Source organism: Penicillium diatomitis (assembly GCF_028827545.1).
Source record: "Penicillium diatomitis strain IBT 30728 chromosome Unknown utg000005l_segment0_segment0, whole genome shotgun sequence".
In the NCBI taxonomy this organism is placed as follows: domain Eukaryota; kingdom Fungi; phylum Ascomycota; class Eurotiomycetes; order Eurotiales; family Aspergillaceae; genus Penicillium; species Penicillium diatomitis.
Window position 1 is genome coordinate 1,984,205 of NW_026623177.1, and position 19,971 is coordinate 2,004,175.

Genomic DNA, 19,971 nt, shown 5'->3' on the forward strand with positions numbered 1-19,971 from the left:
GAGATTCATTCCCATCCGAGGTCCCATCTGACCAGTTGCCAACAGTGGCGGATCCCAGGCGTGAGCCATTCCGGCGTCCGCCGTTGACAGCCCCCACCAGCGGGCATCGCCGCCTTTTCAGCCACTTTTGCGGGAGGGCTTGGGAGGGATGTCGGTGGATTTTTAAGGTTAAATGGACCACCGCGGCTGGAGTCTGACGTTGCGAAGAGAGCTGGAAATCATCGGACTTGTGTCGAACATGGAAGATATACGGGCTTCTTGGTCCCGCGATGTTCATGGTTGATTTTTGGGGGTTTGGGGGTGTTTGGGTGCGGATCAGACGTGACTATTGGTTTTCCTCTCGGATGTATTGAGTCTTCCTCTCTTTTGTGTTTCCTTTGACGTGTGATCTGTTTGATTTCATCTCGAATTGTCACTTTGATCGGTTCATGTTCGAGTAGACGTGGCATAGGCTGACATCCATATTCTTGATACAACACCTTGAATCCGAGAAAGACCCACCTTCTCTTCTTCAATCTCCCAGCGATACAAATCAAGCTCGGACAAATTGGGGCGGGGGAATGAGGGTCTAACGAGACAACGACACCGATCGGACGATCTGATTCTTCGAGGGTTTCTTCGCCAGCTCAGCAAGTCCACAGATCGGTTGATGTCTTTGCTGGCCGTTGCTGCATACCTATTTATTCGGACAGGCGCTGGTACTTGTTTGCCGCACGCTGTCGGGGCGGGAGCGTGCTTCCCCGTGTATCTGGTGTTATCCACTTTTGATTGTTTTGGTTTGATCTTCGGGTGCAATTTGCACCTTTCTCTTGTCTTTTCTTTTTTTCTTTTGGAAGTGATCCGTCTTGGAGTGCGTCGAGGACGTACCGTACTCCATTGTGCGCGCCTGTCGAGGGAAATGTGGATGTCTTCGACTTACGCTGAGTCGAGTACCTGTCACCGAGAGCTGGTCAAATGAACCCGTTCATGGATTAGGAAATCACATGAGACGGAGCTCGCCTCGTGCGCCTATTGCTCTGCGATGTGGGCGAGCGTATCTAGCTCATGGACAGTTCAATCCAACCAATCTACAGTCTGCACGGCTGGAAGTGGACGACCGTCCGAGTTGATGCCCAAAGCTCGATGAAGTAACGTTGTGGTTGAGTTGTTAATTTTGGTTCAGCCCTTGCTGATGCAGCGAACAACAAAAGTACTGTTTCGTTGTACCACATGCTCGACTGAGGTGGAAGGTGCGCGATTCGGGAGATCGAGTCGTTGATGGAAATTTGAATATAGCTCCCTTTTCCAGAGGTAGTGAGTGATACTGACAAGCATATATTGTAAGCTGCAGTTCACCTTTGAACATAGAAGAGTGAGAGAGATACATGTGTATCCTGCCTCACTTTCCGTCCCAGCCTCCCCCCCCCCCCCCCTCTTTCGGCTTCATCGCGGGACTAGATCCAGATCATCACGGACAAGTTCCAACTGACGTGCAACAAACGGAGCCCGGGGAGCCGTTCCGCTCCCTGCATATAGTCAATCGGGATACATCAACCGGTGATCTGTGCCCACCTGCACTGTCTCGGATGATTGAGTCGACTTTGAACATTGATTCGATCCCTTTCTACGTTGTCGAGTCATACGTGGACTCTAAGTTACGGAGGTGGCTGTTAGCTCTTATTGATCTTTCGTGATGGTCGGACGAGATCAAACGAGAGTATGCTGAGTGGATGCGAAGGTCCGGTTTGTTGAGATTGTTCCTTTCGCCATAGGACCGTCAAGTTGGGGATGGTTCCCGACTCGGAGAGAGGGAGCGTGGAATGAGTGGTTATACAGAGACAAGACTTATCTGGTTGGGGAATTCAGAGACTTTGTTTTGCGTTGTGGTGTTTTTGACTGCCCGCTGATGTGCTCAGCGAGCTACAATGGATATTGCTGCCTCTTCTCGTAGGGATATTACCGCACTCTGATGGTATGATATGGATCTGTGACCTCGGGGGAAAATGGTGAAGAGTGGGATATTCTCGAAAAGAAACCAGAGACTTGGAGACGCTCTACTGGGGATGTGCCGAGGTTGTTCCGCTCTTCACTTTCAACGTATCGCGGCTACTTCCAATGCGGCATCCTCAATGACCTGCATATCTTCCACGTTTGCTCTTCTCAGTTTCCAGGATCGCGCTCCCAGAAATTGCCAACTACCCTCTCCGTTCCCATCCTGTTTGCCTCCAGCGGTCCAGCCCTTCCCGCATCTTTTATCTGCTGTACCAAGCTCCCACGTCCATTCTCCTCACCACCAACTGCTTCGCGACCTGCAAACCGGATGTCGCATCGTATAACATTATGCATTCCCCGCATGTCTCAAGATTTTCGACCCATCTCATCGTCAACAAGCGATCCGCACCCGTGAGCACCTCTTCGAGGTTGCGTGACTTGGCGGGATCTAGCGTCTTGCTTGCATGAAGACTTCATCCTCGGTGAAGCACCGACACATGTTCTGTTTGATCTCGAGTTGCCCTCGTTCGTCAGTGAGCCGATTGCCAAATGATGACAGCTCGACCCGCTTTTCACATGGCCAGCAATGATTTCGGATTCGATCGGTTTCCAGTGCTGGGATGGGATGAACGGTCGTGCAGGAGTCGAGGAAGACGGTGGTCTGCTATCGCTGGCAATGGAGTCCACGAGACTCGCTTAGTGATATAAACCGCTTGTCTATCTCTCTTGGATGGAGACGATTGCTTTTTGATCTTCCGGACTGTAGCTTTTGCTTCTTTGGATTGCTTGTCCCAGTCCTCGTCTTTCTTCATCGCTCTCACCTGAGAAGCTGCAGACTTGATCACGTCTGTCAGTCCAGCAGCCTCCTCCTGTTCCTACTCCTGCTCCTGGTAGTTGAATGCTTGTGCCTTGCCTCTTCGCACCATATCGTCAACCATATACTCCATCCTTCCTACTTCTAATCCTCCAAAGCTGTCCACTCTTATGATTTGAGCTCACGATCACAACCCACCATTCACTCTCCCTCTCTCTCCACTCATCGCCATGGCACCCGTCGGTCCCCGAGTCTCCAAAGAAGAATTCATGCGTGCGCTCAGCTTGAACCCTCAAGACCCTCAACATGAACAATACTACCGAGCCATGCGAGTACGTTCTGTTCGCCCCGAAAGAAACCCACTGCCACACCTCATCCTCCAGCTATCAAGGTCAACTCCCCCCCCCCCCCCCCCCTCCCAAAAGCTAACCCTCACTTTCCACCAAAAGGACGAAGCAATCAACGTCTACAACCACCTCAACCAAGACACCACCCATCTTCTCGACACGGTCCGCGCCGACCCCAACACCCGCCCTCCCTTCTTCTGGCACCACATCCGCCCGGATCACCAGCGCTGGGCGATCATGGAAATCTGGCGGAACTCGGGCCCCCTGACGCGGCCGCTCTTCGACCGAGGCGGCACAAATGGCGAGTATGGGCCCAATTGGGTCGCCAGCTGGTTGTTGTATAGTGTTTTTCGCTCCAGAGATGTGCGGAATAATCGCAATCGGCGGAAGGGGGAGAGTGCAGCGGGCGATTCCGGTATGTTTTATGTTACCCTTTTTTTTTTTTGGGTCCCCCGATCCGGTGTTTGGGGGGGGGGGGGGAGTGTCTGTGTTTGATGCTGGGCTTTTTTGGGTCTGCTTGAATTGGATTGTTGCCGAGGATGATGGTGGGCTAATTTGTGATGGGAGGGGGACTTTGTGCCCTTGAGATATGTACAGGTTTGGATAAGAGGACGAAGCAAGCGGAGGAGACTACCTCAAAGAAGAAAGGGTACTATGATCCGGTGCGGAATGGGACGTTGTGATGTCTGGAAGAGAGGGAGGTTTTGTTTTATCTTTTCAGGGAATGGTTCGTATCCTTGCGCTGAGACGTGATGAATTGGCAAATGGGTGGCCAGTCTCATTCGACATGGGAGGAAAGGAAAAGACTGAAAAGCTTCAGAGAAAAATAGCGAAGCACAACCTTAATTTAATAATGAAGTTTGGGACAAGCCAAACTGTCCTGACCGCAAACGCTATGTTACGTCCTGTCCAGGTACCCTAAACATCGCATGCATATCATAACAAGAGTCAAGAATATATCCAAACAATGCCCACGAAGTCGAGAGGGGGAAAAAAACGGGGAAAAAAAAAAGACAAGGGAAACACCGACAGCTTTGATGAACTCAATTTTCTCTCAATCATCCTCTCCCTTCTCCGAGGCCTTGTCATCCCTGCTCTTCTTTTCCTCATCCTTCTTCCGGTTCCGACGCAATTCCTCGGTCACACGTTCGTCTTGCTCGTCGACACGCTCGTCCCATTCAGCGTCATATTCCGAGGCAATGGTCTTGATCTCGCGACGGATGGTCTTTCCCTCGTCGATCAGAGACTCCCAGAGCTGAAGATCCACGTTGAACTTGTCATAGAGCTTCCGCTGGCGGGTACTAATCGTAAAGTCGAGCGCCGACTTGTACGAAATCTCTCGATTGTGATACAGGAACCACAGGTACCCACCCATCAGCGTAGACAAACTGACGAGGTACGTCACAGGCTCCATCACATCCCATCCGAGATCCGTCTCGAACGTGAGCTTGTACACGGTGAACCACCAAGTGGCGAGAATACCGAATCCCCCGACCGCAACACGCTGCGCACCCTTGTGGGCCAGAGCGTCGCATTCGCTCTTGACATCCGCGATGGCTTGGATTCGCCGAGAAAGCTTGCGCAATCGCAGACGCAAGAAGTATGTGCGCTCCTCGAAGGACGGCACAGTCACTCTGATCTGACCCAATCCTGAAGGCGCGCCTTCGATCATGACTACAAATTCGCCGACTCGAGACGCATCCCGGATAAAGTCACCGATCTCGGTAGCTTGTGACCAGCGCACAAAGCGCTCGGGTTCGCCGTTGAGCGGGTCGAGACTCGCATCCGTCTTTCGAGGGTAGCTGTAAGTCTTTACATCTTCCTCACGCGATCGTCGCCGCTGCTCAACGGGCGCACGGCCTTCAATGCCCTGGCCGTTGATCTTGCTCTTGTCTTGGCCTTCAGAATCGACATCCTTGGGGCTGACCTTGTGATCAAACTCGTCCTCGACCCGCTTCTTCGGCTTGATGGCGTTGTCTTCGTGTTGAAGTGCGATGAAGGAAACCGCTGGGGGACGTTTTCCCAACTCGCCCTCGATAGGTGGGACTTCGGACTGAATCAATTTCTCGAGATAGGACAAAGGCTGCTGGGGATGAACGAGGATGCCAATCGGCTCGATTCCTATGTATGACAGTTGTCAGCCATTTTTTCCCCCATCGTGCCTTGCGCCGGAGCCGTAGGAGGACCAAGGCCGACTGACCCTTCTCGTGACCCTGTTGCGGCGTCGTCAAGGGAATGATCAATTTGAAGAGACGCGATGGTGTAGTCAATAGCTTTCCTGCAGCGAGAAAGAAAAGATAAAACGTCATCATTAGTGCATGTTGTAACATTATACCGTGGCGACAATTCACGCACCCTTGGTCAAGTGTTCGGTCCATTTATCCGCCTGCTCACTCGAATGAGGATTGTGTTCCTCGTTAGCGTCCTGGGGCGCTGTACTTCCAGACTGAGGAGGAGGCATATCCTCCCTTTCTGAGAGTGTTTCCAAGATCTCCTCCGTTCTTTCATTATCTTGGATCTTTTCAGTGTAATTGGCCTTCTTGAATGACCGAACTTGTGTGTGTCCTGTAAGCGATTGCTGGAGTGGGAAGGATGCTAAGAATGAGGTCTCGGCTACCCTAGCTCGACTTGCTGAAGACAGCAATGACTGCAGGGGCAGCTTCCCCGAAGAAGTTCGACAAGTGATCGACCTCGTCGTGGACGCTAGTCCCTGAGACCCAAGGCGATGTGTCCATTGCTGACCCCGGGTCAAGACCCCAAAGGAGGTGCGCCCAGGTAATACTGATCGCATTTGTGCGCTGACGAATTACTGACGACGTACGTGAGAACTTTTGCTAAGTGGCCCCGACGGCACGCGATGGAGGGAATTATGAGGACGCTGGAAGAACTTTCGGTCAGTTCGTGACCATGACGCATAACGACGTGTTGCTTGTCCAGAGAAATAATGAGACGCGCCTCAACCCCTGGACGAAGCTTGTCGAGCAGGGTTTCGTGCCAAACGCTGAGCTTGGGCCGAATAGTCAGGGGGGGGCCAACTCGGATGCAATTAATTTACGGCCATTGGAGCCTACGTACGCTCATCGGTTGAGTTACGATGCCCTGGCCGGACGCCGATGCGCAGTGACGTCAACAGATGAGAGCCACGCAACGTGCTTCCATCTGCCAAGCTCTAGTGTGGCGGTGCGGGGTTGAGGGAGGCGCGCGTGTGCAGCGTGTAGTTGTGGCTGGTGAGTGACACCGCTATGAATGCCTTAGGCTACAATGACCCTCACCTCCACCTGAGGATTAAAAGTTGTGCTGTAGGAATCTTTGCAAGATAACGGGGACCTCGATGAAGTCGTCGCCAATTATCTCATTCTAGAATATCATCTAGGTGGATCATTGTTTCTTTGAATGACTTATGTGGTACTTTGCGGGACAAAACTTGTGTGTTATAGTCTCCTCAAAATACCTGCAGGGCGAGTCTTGCGTGAAAATTCGGTCAGCACGTTGCTGGTCATACTTGGCGTCGACTATTCGATGGCAATCAGTCAAAGGCACCACGGGTTGCACAGTGCTTTACCTTGGTTAAGTTGATGGTCCGCATCGTTGATGGAACAATTGGGAAAAAAAACTTACAAAGTGACCTACCTCGCAAGCAGCCAAAATTGGACGAAACTGTTGTTCCTCGATCTCATGGAATGACTTCCCACTCACGTGATTAAATAAGAGGCCTGATCACGCTTGGGGAGCTTCATATTCGCGACGGCCCAAAGCCCCAGGTTTGCAACTAAATCTGAAGTTCTTCTTCAAGCCCCAGGGCAGGATAATCGACCAGTATCCCATATATACTCAATCAGATCCATCCATATAGCACAAACCTTCATTATGCGACCATTCCTTGAAGAGGACAATCCGCTTCAACCACTCCTTTCCATCTCAGACGATGAAGAGCCCACCATCACCAGATGGAAAAGACAAGCACGAAGCTTTCTTAACTCCCGATGGGGCCACTATCTGATCCTTTCATTAGTGACGATAGATGTCTGCTGTAGCTTTGCGGAATTTCTCATTCAACTACACGTGTGCGAATGGCAGCAGACCGGCGGCAAGAAAGGCCGAGAATGGAGCATCGTCGAGGAAGGATTGAGTATTACAGGCTTGATCATTTCGTGCTTGTTCCTGGTGGAACTGAGTATATCGGTCCTGAGCTTTGGAATGGAGTAAGTTGTTCTCCTTCTGGCTCTCGTTTTCTTTTCTTTTTTTTCCCGCCCTCCTTTTCCTTCGTCTTTCCCGCCGTACCCTTCTCCACAAAGCCAAAGCCAAAGCGTATTCTAACAGCCATCACCCCTAGATACTTTTCAAATTGGTTTCACGTCTTCGACTCTCTTGTCATTCTCGTGGCCTTTTTCATCCAGGTCTTGCTCCGAGGTATGGAGGAGGAGGTCGGATCCCTGGTTATTGCGCTGCGTCTCTGGCGGGTGTTCCAAATCATCGAGGAACTGGAGACTGCAAATCGAGATTCGCTGGAGCAGTATGAGGCAGAGATCGAGAAACTTCGGCGGGAGAACGAAGGTCTTCGTCGGAGACAGGGTTCGAGGTCAGATGAGAATGGAACGGCTTAGTTAACTCGAATCACACATCCTGAACGCGGAGCAAATTGTTCGTGTTACTTCCAGACATGTGTGGAGACGATGGCCGAATTATCCAGGGCGCTCAATTCTTTCTAAAGACTTTATCAACAAGACTGCTTTATTGGCGAATGGTCTCTAATCAGCATTATGGTAGATATTGTGAAGGATTCAGGGACTTTTCTGCATGAAAGTGTCGCATCTTCATACCGATGGCTCGAGGCTCGAAGCTCGAGGCACCTTTATAGATACGCCTATTGTAGAGCTGTTCGTTCACAGCATTGCGACGCTGACTACTAAGGCACTCTGGTTTCCTCAACCTCCACCCAACACACATCTGATTGAACAGCTGGAGATCGAGAACATCAAATCAGGTGCCAGACCGCAATGGTACGGTCTAGCTGGTCAACTACGTGAGACTGAGAAATCCACAAAGCTTTGCAAAGGATAGCCCCTCAACAACAACGGAAGCTAAATAGAGATCTGAATGTGTTTTGCCTTGCGAAAGAGCCGAGTGTTTCCATCTATAATAAGCAAGAACATACAGTCATCATGGTAGAAAGAACTGGAAGAGTAAAAGTGCCAATGAGCGTTCATGAGTCGTGTCGTCGTAAAGCATGATTCCGTCAGTCCACTTTCCCCGTGGTATTCAAATCCGCGAGCCAGCACGAACGCCCTTCTCGCAATGGACGAGGCATCATGATCAAGGCGTTGTCTGCACGACCAAGTCCATCATGATTAGACGCCTTTGCCAGATGAATTGATACCTTGCTCAGACCCATCTGATATCATCACCAACTAGCCGCCAGTGACGAGCCCTCCTTCCCATTCGAATCCGACTCGGTTCAGTATCGCTCTCAAATCAGGTATCCCAAAGCCCGTCTCAGTCTCGCCCAGTGCTCTTCATAGCTATTTCAGCGCCCAGTGCCAATTGCCACCGGAATTCCCTGAACCACACCTCCATGATCATGACCAGCAGGGTACATCCCGTCGTTGACGGAGAAATTGCGACAAATCAGGTAGGCGCGCATGGCGGCACTCTCCTGGGCGAGTGTTTCCGACTCGCAGTAGACGTCTGTGTGATATTCGCGGTTGTGTACGCGGACCACGCAAGTGTAGCCGGACCTTGTGGCGCTGGACCTGTAGGATGGTTCGGGCCATTGTCGGCGGCGACAGAGACCTGAATAATATTAGATTGGGCCTTATTTTTTTTTCGTGGTCATTTAAGAAATTTGGCTTTTTTGGGGAGGAAAAAGCAAAGGTCAAAAGAGAGGCAATGCAGGAATACAGAGCCAGACAGGGGTGTTAGGAGCGGAAATGGTAAGAGATCCAATGTCGATGCCTTTCCAAGGTGGAGATGACGATGGGCTCTTTCATGATCCAAGGAATGATATAACCCTTGAAATAAAATACCAGGGCAGATGCTGTCCACTTACTCGCAAGGTAAAGCATGTAGTACATCTTGAAAGGTCCTAAATGTCGATAAATGCAGAGTTGAGCGGTACCCAGTCTGCAAAAGCAGGAGCCCCAAATTCTTGGAATGACCAGGTTATGGAATGACTCCGCAGAGCTCAAACTGCCGAGTACTTCTGATGTCTGAATAGCAGATTGGGTGTCGTCGTTGAGGCTTGGCCCTGTCTGACGTCGGACTCGTTTTCGGGGAAAGATTTGAGGCGACGGGTAGGGCTGAGGCTCGGGTCCCAAATGATCTGCAGCTTTGACCAAAGTCCCTGGCGGTTGCAATGTGTGTGTGTATACCAGCGTGTGCCTGGTTGGAAAGAATTGATGCCCAATGCTGTTGGTGAGGATCTGATATTGCTGAAAGGACCGAGTCTGACAGCTCAATTGGGTCCACCGATAGAGGGCGATTGGAACAGAAAAGACAACAGAGCACTGTGGATCAGGAACAGCAGACGCTAGCCACAGTTCTAGTTTGATGTCTCTCTCTTTCTCTGCATGGAACGCATTAGACTAACTCGGAATGATCGAGATTCTAGACAGGACCGAGCTAACAAACGCACTTGGGCTGACAATTGTCAAAAAAAATCTGATGGGATTTGAGGGACACGAGAGGAGCGTAAAGAACGAAAGTTGAGAAAGAATGAAGACTTGAAGTCTCCGAGAATTTAAAAGGGCTCCACTTGGCCACGACAGAGGTTGTTGTTTTGCCACTAGTACATAAACTGAAATCTTGACTACTGTACTTTACATGGGACCGTTATCCCGACGAAGTCTCGAAAAAAGGATATTTTCGAAGGGCGTATATGCGGAGGAGCAAGCCCGCAATTCACTCAGTTGGCGAGCTCATTTCAATCAGCGTATTGCCATTTATAGCGAACCAATACACCCATACTGATCATACGGAAATCGGAGTCTCAGCGGAAACACATGCTAATCACGATACGTTGACACATTGATCGCTCCTCGATGAGCTGTCTGGCATTATTGCATGTCAGGATGCCCCTGGTCAATTCATCAACCTGTCCGGGACGCGCCAGGAAGAAAACATCCCAAGGTGGATGAAGCTCGAGAAAAATCAGACATTTTTGATTCGACCAGCACACAAGGACGCAAAAGTCAATCCTGGACCGGAGCTCTCTTCCTAAGCGCATGCAAAGCATTGAGGCCCAATGTTTTGTTCATGCGTTGGTGGAACCGACTAGTGAGCTGGCGACTGGCTGATCGTGAGACTTGCTGCATATCAAGAAGGCCAGCACGGACCTTGATCTTTGCTGCATATAAGTTCACGCTGGTGGCTTGGTGGAATTTCCAAGCTCGGGTTCTAACTTAGGGCATTTGTAAGAATGTCAATTGATCTCTTTTTTTTACATGTATCAATGACTCGTTTCGAGTAGGGATCTGAACGTAGTAACTCTGACGAGCAGAACTCTGCTCCACGCATAGAAATAGTGTACGACCTTGTTGATCAATGTACATGCCTATACGACCAGCTTAGTCTTTGCCAATGCACTCGACATTAAAAGGCAATTGAAGCTTCTCAAGATCACTGGAAACCTCGAGAATCAGTCTTATCCACAACAAAACCGCAGAGTGCCAGCGCTAAATTGGGGTGAAAGCAAGCGCTCCCTCAAACCGTCTCTAATTGCCATCGACAGTCTTCCAAGCCCAATGGACACTCTGCATCTTTCTCTGGCGGGGTACTACTGCACGCTCATAAGTGTTACGGTTGATGTTAGAGAGAACAGCACTGATGCGCTGGCATTGCTCCGCGCCAATCGAATCACCTTGGCCGAAAGAGGCCGAACGAGGCCGAGGAACACACTTCCTGGGCTCAGATCTTGATCGTGAGGAGGAAAGTCCCTTATCCTTGTCGAGAGCACATAATAAGAGGGGCTGGGAGGCAAATTCATCTTGATACACGATCATGTTGCTGCAAAATAGGTGAATGAGAATCCTGCGCGAGCAGGGATGATTATGCATACATGAAATTTTCCGATGCGAGTCAGTCGTACGAATTGTGGGACAGTCGAAAATGACATGGTGGTTGCTCGCCGGAAGGCTTAAAGTTCGATCGTGAAAAGCATTCTCGAGATTAGCGTCAAAGTCATGCGTTGAGAGCAAACCCATGGTCCGCGGAGGAAACGGAGGCAGGCGCAAACTAGAAAAAAGGACGCTAGTAAGCAACAAATAGCCAGCTATTCTAGGCTTGAAGTACCACAATCTCTTGTCTTGAGCAAAGTCCGGAGACTACCAGGATTTCTGATAAGAGTCAGTCAGGGACATTATCATAGGATTGCATGGTTCAGACAGATACTGATGGCCAGTGGGTCAATTTTACGGAAACACTACAATCTCTCGGTCACCTTACGAGATTCCTTTTGTCTCCCTCTTGAGACAGGAAACACGGCAGTTGGCAGTTGGCAATGAATCAAATAATCTGTACTTTCGCCCCTCAACGGTAGCAGCCAAGACGCCTTCGTGGCGGCCCTGGCGGGTTATCACGGGCTATTTTGAGTTTGCATGCCCCGCAGGGTAAGCAGTAGGAACTAGAAAGGAGGAACAACTTTACACGCCGTCGGTAAGAAGATTGTCGTGGTTCACTGGTTACTGTAGTCTGTGAGACTACTGTTAATAGTATGGTAAACAAAACAGATTCAATCTAACCAAGAGCACACTAGCGTAGATGTAACATACCGAGGCTGTTTGTCAGTGACTCTTTCCGTAGTAGCCTCTCAACTTTCTGACCTTTTGCATTGGGCTTTTGCCGCTTCGCAATTTGCAGGATCTGTGAGTGCAGTGCCACAATGCCTGTTTGCTGAACCTGGAATCAAGCCGTTTGATTCTTGGATCATTTGGTTTTGGTCTTCCCATGTCGCGCAGGGTGCATGTGTTGGATGAGACTTTCCGGGGGTTCTCCAGCGTCGAGACAAACAGTCTGGCTGTGCTGATGGATCTCTTGACTGTGTCACCCTTCGTCGTCGGTCGAGATCTTCCAATTGACTATGAATAGTAGACGCTCTCAACCTTCGAGGGGAGAAGAAAAAGATACGACGCCAACACAAGCGGGTCGGCGTAGAAGGTCAATCCCAACAATACTGGGATCGACTGTAGCCACCCACAGCGAAAGGCTAACCCTCGTACCGAAAGACACACTGGGCAAACGCCCTTCATCAAAGTTACTCAAAGAAAAACTCATGCGAGGAGATGCACTGATGAGTTGTCAAATAAGTGCTGTGTGGGGGTGAGAGGAGGGGTCAGGGGGAGGAATCAGCGTTCTTTATCTGCGCGCCTGTCGGATCTGAGATGAACTGGACGAGGACGATTACCCGAATAGGCCAGGTGCAGCGCATGTAGAGTAACTACGAGTGCGACGGACACTGAACGGTTGCTTCAAATAGCAGAATGCAGGTATACATTTCTGCAGTAACTGGTGCTCGGTAATTCCGTACCTGTGCGCGCTTGAGTGCTTGGTTGACCGTTGCTGGTCATTGAGCTTGAGAAACTCGAACACAGCGACTCAGTCGCCTTGGTGGCGCCGTTGGAGAAGACTTGTGAGCGCTTACTTGGGATTTGACCCAAACTAGGGATTGAGTCAAAGACAGGTCGAGAAGAGCCTCGTTGGACTGTCATGCTGGTGGAACATATTCTGTAGTGCCTCTGGTATATGCCATATGCGGCTTGAGGCCGAAGTCGTGACCACTCCCTGGGCTCTTGAATTTTCAGTGACTTGGGCCTAGTAGTTCGATCGATTGATCAAAGACGCCTCCGTGCATCCGCATGAGAGTCAATTTATGGACGACATGATTACTCGGACAATCGCCCATCTCATCCAAGCTTCCAGAAGCACGACCATCGTATTGCTTGTCAATCTCGGTTGCCGTTCGAGGTCATGAATGATGCTCTTGAATTTCGAGCCTGAGAGATCAGGCTTGGCAAGATCATCGCGCGGTATGAGATGCAAGTATCAGGACGTCGACCCAACAATCATCATGTGGAAAGGATCAATGGTCCCTTGTTGACTCTTATCTTATGCTTCTATTCTTTGGATGATGGCCGAAAAGGCCTCGACTCCATGTCCACCATCTGGATGATGATAAACCTCAAGTAATTATTTAATTGAAGGAAAGGGCAGCATCTCCTAGCCACTCGTATTTCATCAATCCTCACACATTACACGGAAATCGGATGGCTCTCGCACCAAAGCCGCAGATTCGCAGCCGCTTGGTACGGAATGACAAAGAGCGGATGGAAGGCGACTAGACGGTCCGCCGGTTCGTACACTTCCTCTTCCGCCGCCATGGGTGAAGATCGCCAAGAGAAAGCTGATTCGAATGCCGACCCAGGAGAGACACTTACGTTGGTGCGGTAGTGATAGTGTTGGGTTGCGCTAAGTCCTGTCAGAACGTAGCATGTGTGGTATGAATCGGCGCTTCTGTTTGTTTTTTTTGGGTTGCCAAATCAGCCATGTGAAGGATGGGAATAAGGGTTCGACGTGGATGTCCAGTATGGGTTCCGTAGGTTGCGGACATCGACAGGGCGGGGAGAGAACGTTGTTAAGTACTCACTTGCCAGGTTTATCTCGAAGCCCGCCGGTAGGAGTCTGACAACAACCCAGAATGTACCGGTCTAAACCCTCGCGGCTGAAAAGGCTACCGACGGTCTCTGATGGCACGCCCGTAGTCTGCGGCTTGCCGTCCAATGCAGATTGCAAGAGAGGCCAGCATCCACCGACCCAGTGACTGTAACAGCCATCAACGAGTTTGTTGGTGCGGCCAGAGAAACCACCCTCCGGAGCGTATTGACGGGCAGATAGCCAGGAGAGCAGAAGGGGGATGTTCATGTGCCTGTAAGCACACACGTCAGTATAAGGGCGACGAACTTGGATGCCAAAACAGGTACTAGGCTTCGGTTCGGTACACGGCACCCTTGAATACATACTTGGGAATGGTCTCTTCGGGAGCTCCCAGAATCGACAGACACGCAAGCGCACAGAACGCGTAAGCTCCATGGGCCTCCACTCCAGGGCTACCTGAGATGCCACCTTCAAAGGACTGGCCTGACGATCAGAGGTAAACGGAAATGATCAGCTTTTCTATCACCACCGGGGCTTTATCGGGAAAGCAAGGTGATTCAATCTCTTACAGCGCGACAAATACTCTGCGACTCCCTCAGTCAGAGTCTCAAAGCCGGCGTCTCGGGCTTTCTTGGCATCAGACGGCAATGCGAGGGGAATGTCGAGCAGAGCGATAATAGTTGACGCGCAATACGCACCGCTGATATTGGGTCAGGATTATTCCAAATTAGATGGGCTCCAGTGCGTATGTCCGCCGGGATCGTGGGGAAAGGAAGGACAGAATCACAGAGTGCAGAATCACTTGCAGCCACCTGCTGTGGTCGTCACTTACCGCACATCTTCTTCGCCCCCCTCGGTGACACTGAATCCTCCATCTGCTTGCTTGAGGCGGCCGAGCCATCGCCACCTAGAAGGCCGAGGTCAGAAGGTGGTTTAGGTATACATGGGCTGCTGAAACCATGATCGCGCAGCACAGAGCTTTTGTCGTTCTTCTCTGCTCGTGCTTCAAGCTCAGGTGTCAATGAGCCAAACAATCTCACTCACATTGCCTCGCGGTCGATCAATGCAAAGGCCTCCGTGCCGCCCACCATGGCGAGTGCGAGCACGGCTGCATAGCTACTTGCCAGGTGTGATGTCTGACCATGGCCGCCACCAAAGCCCCCCAGTGGCATTCTGCATGGGACGAAGTGTTCCTAGCACCCTGCAGGAAGGGACCGAAAAGGGTCGCGAGTCAGTCTATGTTCCGATTGCAGAATCATTATATCCAATAGCGGAGTCAATGCAGTGCTCGAGAGCATGAGGAGCAGACTCCAGACCATGGCTCTGGGTGTTCATCGAAACCGTCTGTGCACATGACGCCTTGAAATATCTTCCACGGTGCGAAACGACTGCCAAGATATCAGGCCAAGGCCGCATCTACCGGGTAGGACGGCCAAGTCATGATCATTTCATGCACAACGTGCACGGTGTACACCAAGAAAGGTGGAAGATCTCGATCTTGACTCTGTGGCCACGATGAAGAAGCAGCATGCATGGCCCACTCCCGAGTCGCCCACTCCCGAGCCCCTACCATGAGACAAATCACAACATCAGGGTCGAGTCACTTACCGTTCCCGAAAATGCGTAGGATTTTCGCCTAACAAGGTCAATCCGGCCAAAGCCCAGTAGACCATCCAGGGCCGGCTGGCATCCATTGCCACAAAGCCGGCGGGATAATCTTCCAGCGATTCATACAGATACGCAACGTGATCCTCTCGAAGCAGAGCAGGGACCCCAGCTGCATTGAAGGGACCAGTTTGGGACGGGTGGAGGCCCTTGAGGAAGGTTAGACATTTCTCCAGGGTGGTCTCCTGCAGCTGGATGGTCTCCGTCGTGAGCGGGTCACGAATTGGCGGCGGCTGAGTGAATAAGGATGGGATCCCCGGTCGGGGCTCATGTTGCGTGGCCATGCCGGATGAGGTGGTTGACTTTTGTGATTTGCCGACTTTGGCCGACTTACTGGACTTGGATGGGGGCTGGAAGGGGGGATGATCCTGGAGTCCAAGCTGCGGCTGCTGCTGGTGGTGCTTCTCCTGCGCAGCTATGCCTGGTGTCGATGTGATGGCCGGCAGAAGGTTAGCGGCTGGGAAACGAACTCTGCGTCGATGTCGCCCCGCGATAGTGAGTGGCATGGACACCAGGACACTCGGAAGATGGGGAAAGGAGGAGACTGATATGTTGGATGAGGACAAAGAAAGAGACTTGCCACTAATTGGGAGCAATTGATGGACTATCTGCTTAGCTTGTTCAAAGATTGAACCCTGGCCCTGGAGAGACTGCCTGAGTATTGTCCTGGCGGTGATGAATGGGTGTGGCTATCCCCGTGTTGATTGTTCCCCCCACTTTTTTTTCTTTCTTTGTCTTCCGCCCGGCCACTTGTGATGCTTCTGAGTTCTTAGATCCAGAGAGAAATTTGGAGGTTCTATTTTGCCTTGGGTACCACCACTACAGTAGCTGCGTCTATCATCAAAGCTTTGCCATGTACTGAATGTGGTGGACGTGACTTGAGGCATGGCCAAAGCATGTGTTTCACATGCTGATAATCATGCGGAATACTGCGAGTCTCTATACAGCTGAGAGTGTCACTGTCCAGCGTCTTTCTCGGCGTGTCATCCCTCTAACAAGTTGTCCCTCAAGTCACTCCGAACACCTCGATCATTGCGTATTGAGCGCTGTCCTCCGCAGATCAGTGACCATAAGCTGCAGGATGAAACCGTGACTGACTTGCAGAATGCCTTCGATGCAGCATCTCGTTTCGACGTAACGAACTCCCAGATAGTTCATGACTCGGTTACAGTGGGGTTTCCACGGCTCCGTTTCTCGTCGCTTCAGCATGTCAATTCGTATGAAGAGGGAAATCCAAAGACTTCCATCTCAACAGGTGCGCATGCTACGAGGGCGGGAGGAGTAAGCGCAGTACTACTTCGTTCTTTCAGCGAGCACCTTGAACCGGTCTACCCTCGATCGTCTGGATTCCACACGACCGAGAGCTCAGATCGAGTACCTTAAGGTTTAACGGCAAATCTGATCTGTCACTTGAGCATGGATACAAGGGTCTTTTTCCTGGACGGCACGGCGGGCTCTGAAGACCGAAGATGATCACCGCGCTAGATACTACTACTGTCTGGCCTTTCCTCCCGCTCGCAGCGGCTGGGGTACAGTCCTCCTCCAAGAACCCTCCCGACGAAACCTTGTTGGAGATAGTCCCAAGTCGCTTAGTACTCGCCTTGATCATGATTATTCCGTCTCTCCTTACCTCTATGCTGGTGTTAGCTTTGTCTTCCCCGCTGCAGGTATGAACCTACCGCGCCTCAAGGTCCAAGCGGCCCAGCATCTTGGCCTTGTCAAGGATCGCGAGGTACGAGTAGGTTTCGTCGGAGGTTGTTGCCTTTTGCAATCTTTGTCGTCTCCTCGGCATTTTGGCGTGCATGCGACGAGCGCAGGAGTAGTATTTTGCGACCTGTCATTGTCATGCCCTCATGAGCGAGACCCAGGATTCCCTACATATCTCCAGAACTGGGGCTCAATGCCACGCTGCTGGGGCAGTTGCGGGGAAATGGTTGTGGATGATCCGATCTGCAAAGGGGAGGATCAGGCAGGAGTTTCATTCCGAGTACCCGGACTAGCAATGCTTACACTTGGCTCGTTTCGCTCTTGTCATCCAACGAACTACATCATCTCTTTTCTCATGAGACATTCGGGAGTTGTTTCAGAATGTGTGTACAACTTTGTACTGAACATACTTCCGTCCGGCGTGAGAATGCTTACTCCAAGCTTAGACCAGTTCGTGACGATGGCAGCGATCCACAGGACGATCCTGGTCGGATACGATCATAGCGCAAAAGCTAATCATATACCCTGTGCTTTGGGCTCTTGCAAACGCCCAGGAAGAGAAAGAACTCGGCTCGGCGTCATGGAACCGATCTCCCACTAGATGGGTCCGGCCTGAGAGCTTTGGTCGAGTGCCACCAACTCAGAGAGTGATCGCACCGAGGACGGCACTGAGTAGCTGTACGAAGCACGAACTATGAAGTAGTAGTAGTAGTAGTAGTAGTAGTAGTAGTAGACAAAAAGGTGTCACCTTCAATGATCCCTGCTCTTTTCCCGGATTAACGGTCAGCCACCCCCCACGTTGAACAGCTTCGGTGGCATTTGACTCATCAGCGTATGAAGCAGTAGGTGTACCACTACTAGTTAGTGCCTACTGCCTAGTACTACCTCGTAGGACCTACTCTGCAAGCGTTCGTCAGGTGTTTCATCTACTCGGCCAGTTGATATACAGAAACGTAATTCTCCCTGTGTGCTGGGGCTCACGTTCAGACAAGAACACCACGTCCGGTCCATCCCCCCGGTGTCAATCGACTCATCGAGAGTACTGACTACCTCCTAGATCAACATTTCTCAGCCATGACCTCCGTTTGACTGAGGCAGGGAGTCACACAGCGCCGCAACTCTCTGCAGGATGATAGGGTCTGAATTTTCCGGATCTCATGGCACGATGGCTTGCTTTTTGGGGGGGGGGGAGGCAGACGGAAGAAAAGGGAAAAAAGTACAGGCCACCGAGGTGGGAGCCTGACCCCACATGTACAGCGCATTGTGTGTACGATGTCGGATATACAGTCGTAGTGTACAGGTACATGCAGCATGCAGACTGCAGCAGTGCAGAGCAGACCCATATGGGAGTACCATCCAAGATTCAAAGCGCCAAAAGTGGGTTCCTGGCCCGATTTTCACGATTCATGATGCTCGGCCGAGAATGGGCGCTACTGAAGGTTAATGACTTGCTTGATCTGCTGTGCTGGGTTCTTCGGGGCGTAGTAGTTGGGGAACGAAAGGCGGTTGTTCGGGTTGGGGTTGGGGTCTTAATTGACGAGGAGGCTTGCGCATCCGGTTGGAACAAGGGGGGGGGTTTTGCCGAAGCAGGATAGATTCTAATGGTATGATTCAAAAGACTGACTCTGGTGATATGAAGCAGGTGATTCTGTCATCGCCCTAGAGTTGTGATCCTGTCCGCGCCGAAAGGTCGAGTCATTGGTGTAGAATGTAGAGTGTTGAACGGGATTGTAGAGTCGTGGACGCCTGGACCTGTCTGGCCTCGTCAGATCGCGACCCGTCATCTCACGCGGTGATGGTGAGCGACCTTGGATGCAGTCGCGACTTTTCTTGTATTGCCACGCCCTGTCGCGGTTCCAAAGGTTGTGCATGCCTGCATGGCTCCAAGTCTTTCCTCTTTTGGTAAAGTACCTTATGCTCTGGATTCTCCGCGCTAGACCCATTCAGGCTGGTGTCCCGGAGTAGGAGCGTTGGCCTGGGCGGCGATACCAGAATCCAGTTAGCGTGTGGTTGAGATTCTATCGGCCCTCTCAAGTCTCAACTAGTCAGGCTCCACTGATCTTCCGTTCCGACCGTCCTACCCGTCATTCTGTCCCAGTGTCCATGTTTTCTGCTTTGCTGGACTGGTAACTTGTCGGAGGGCTCCACGACAGTCCCACGAGGTCGTAGGTCGCTTGACTGATATTGGTACTGTACCTCATGAAAGATGACCAGCTCATGGGTGACTTATTTGGGAGACACCATCAGCTGCTCACTTGCTAAGACGCTCTCTGCAAGTTCAAGTTCTTGCCGAGAGGCGCATCTCTGTTGCTGATGTTTTCCACAGCGAATGTCGACCATTCAACATCTGGTCGGCCGGGCACCATGAAACTCCTGGCTTATCATGATCCACCAAATTTGCACCAGTTTGGGGGAGTCTTGCAGCAACCTCAGACTCGGTACAGGCAATCTGTACTATAGTCGCCAGGCAGAACAAGATACTCAGTACTAGTGCTGTAGCGTTGTTGACATATGGTCAGAAAAGGGTAATAAATGGATATCCTTGATGCATATATCCATATTGTCCTCCATCATGAGCGGATGTATGTACAGGTAACTACTATGTATGGAATCCATGGATTGTTGTGCAAGCCAAACATGACTTGCGTGACAATGGGTTCATGTCGAGTCCACGACTCCACCGACAAAGTCCGCACTAGATGAATTGCTCATCGGCTTATGGCCGACCTTCCGAGATAACCGTATGAAGTTATGTACTGCTGTATTCAGAGGATCTCCGAGGTCCATGACAGTGACACTAGTGGCATTGCCCGGTGCCGTCTT

General features: G+C 51.1%; 5 protein-coding genes across 5 annotated transcripts; 2 read left to right on the top strand and 3 right to left on the bottom strand.

Moving 5' to 3' along the window:
- Window positions 1–3,015: 3,015 nt before the first annotated feature.
- N7539_005292 (uncharacterized protein) lies at window positions 3,016–3,815 on the top strand (the record flags this gene model as incomplete). Its single annotated transcript, XM_056934894.1, has 3 exons — window positions 3,016–3,117; window positions 3,235–3,547; window positions 3,730–3,815. The coding sequence occupies 3 exons, from the start codon at window positions 3,016–3,018 to the stop codon at window positions 3,813–3,815; spliced, it is 501 nt and encodes a 166-aa protein (XP_056790088.1).
- Window positions 3,816–4,186: 371 nt separating this feature from the next.
- Window positions 4,187–5,923, bottom strand: N7539_005293 (uncharacterized protein; the record flags this gene model as incomplete). The annotated part of the gene is made up of 3 exons (XM_056934895.1): window positions 4,187–5,253; window positions 5,333–5,410; window positions 5,488–5,923. 3 exons carry the CDS (start codon window positions 5,921–5,923, stop codon window positions 4,187–4,189), a joined length of 1,581 nt encoding a protein of 526 aa, XP_056790089.1.
- Window positions 5,924–6,999: 1,076 nt separating this feature from the next.
- On the top strand, window positions 7,000–7,736 carry N7539_005294 (uncharacterized protein; the record flags this gene model as incomplete). Its single annotated transcript, XM_056934896.1, has 2 exons — window positions 7,000–7,334; window positions 7,466–7,736. The coding sequence occupies 2 exons, from the start codon at window positions 7,000–7,002 to the stop codon at window positions 7,734–7,736; spliced, it is 606 nt and encodes a 201-aa protein (XP_056790090.1).
- A 920-nt stretch (window positions 7,737–8,656) lies between these two features.
- N7539_005295 (uncharacterized protein) lies at window positions 8,657–9,203 on the bottom strand (the record flags this gene model as incomplete). The annotated part of the gene is made up of 2 exons (XM_056934897.1): window positions 8,657–8,922; window positions 9,179–9,203. 2 exons carry the CDS (start codon window positions 9,201–9,203, stop codon window positions 8,657–8,659), a joined length of 291 nt encoding a protein of 96 aa, XP_056790091.1.
- A 4,170-nt stretch (window positions 9,204–13,373) lies between these two features.
- N7539_005296 (CAAX farnesyltransferase subunit beta RAM1) lies at window positions 13,374–15,947 on the bottom strand (the record flags this gene model as incomplete). The annotated part of the gene is made up of 7 exons (XM_056934898.1): window positions 13,374–13,590; window positions 13,769–14,047; window positions 14,142–14,259; window positions 14,346–14,476; window positions 14,609–14,683; window positions 14,821–14,949; window positions 15,385–15,947. The coding sequence occupies 7 exons, from the start codon at window positions 15,945–15,947 to the stop codon at window positions 13,374–13,376; spliced, it is 1,512 nt and encodes a 503-aa protein (XP_056790092.1).
- Window positions 15,948–19,971: the final 4,024 nt, after the last annotated feature.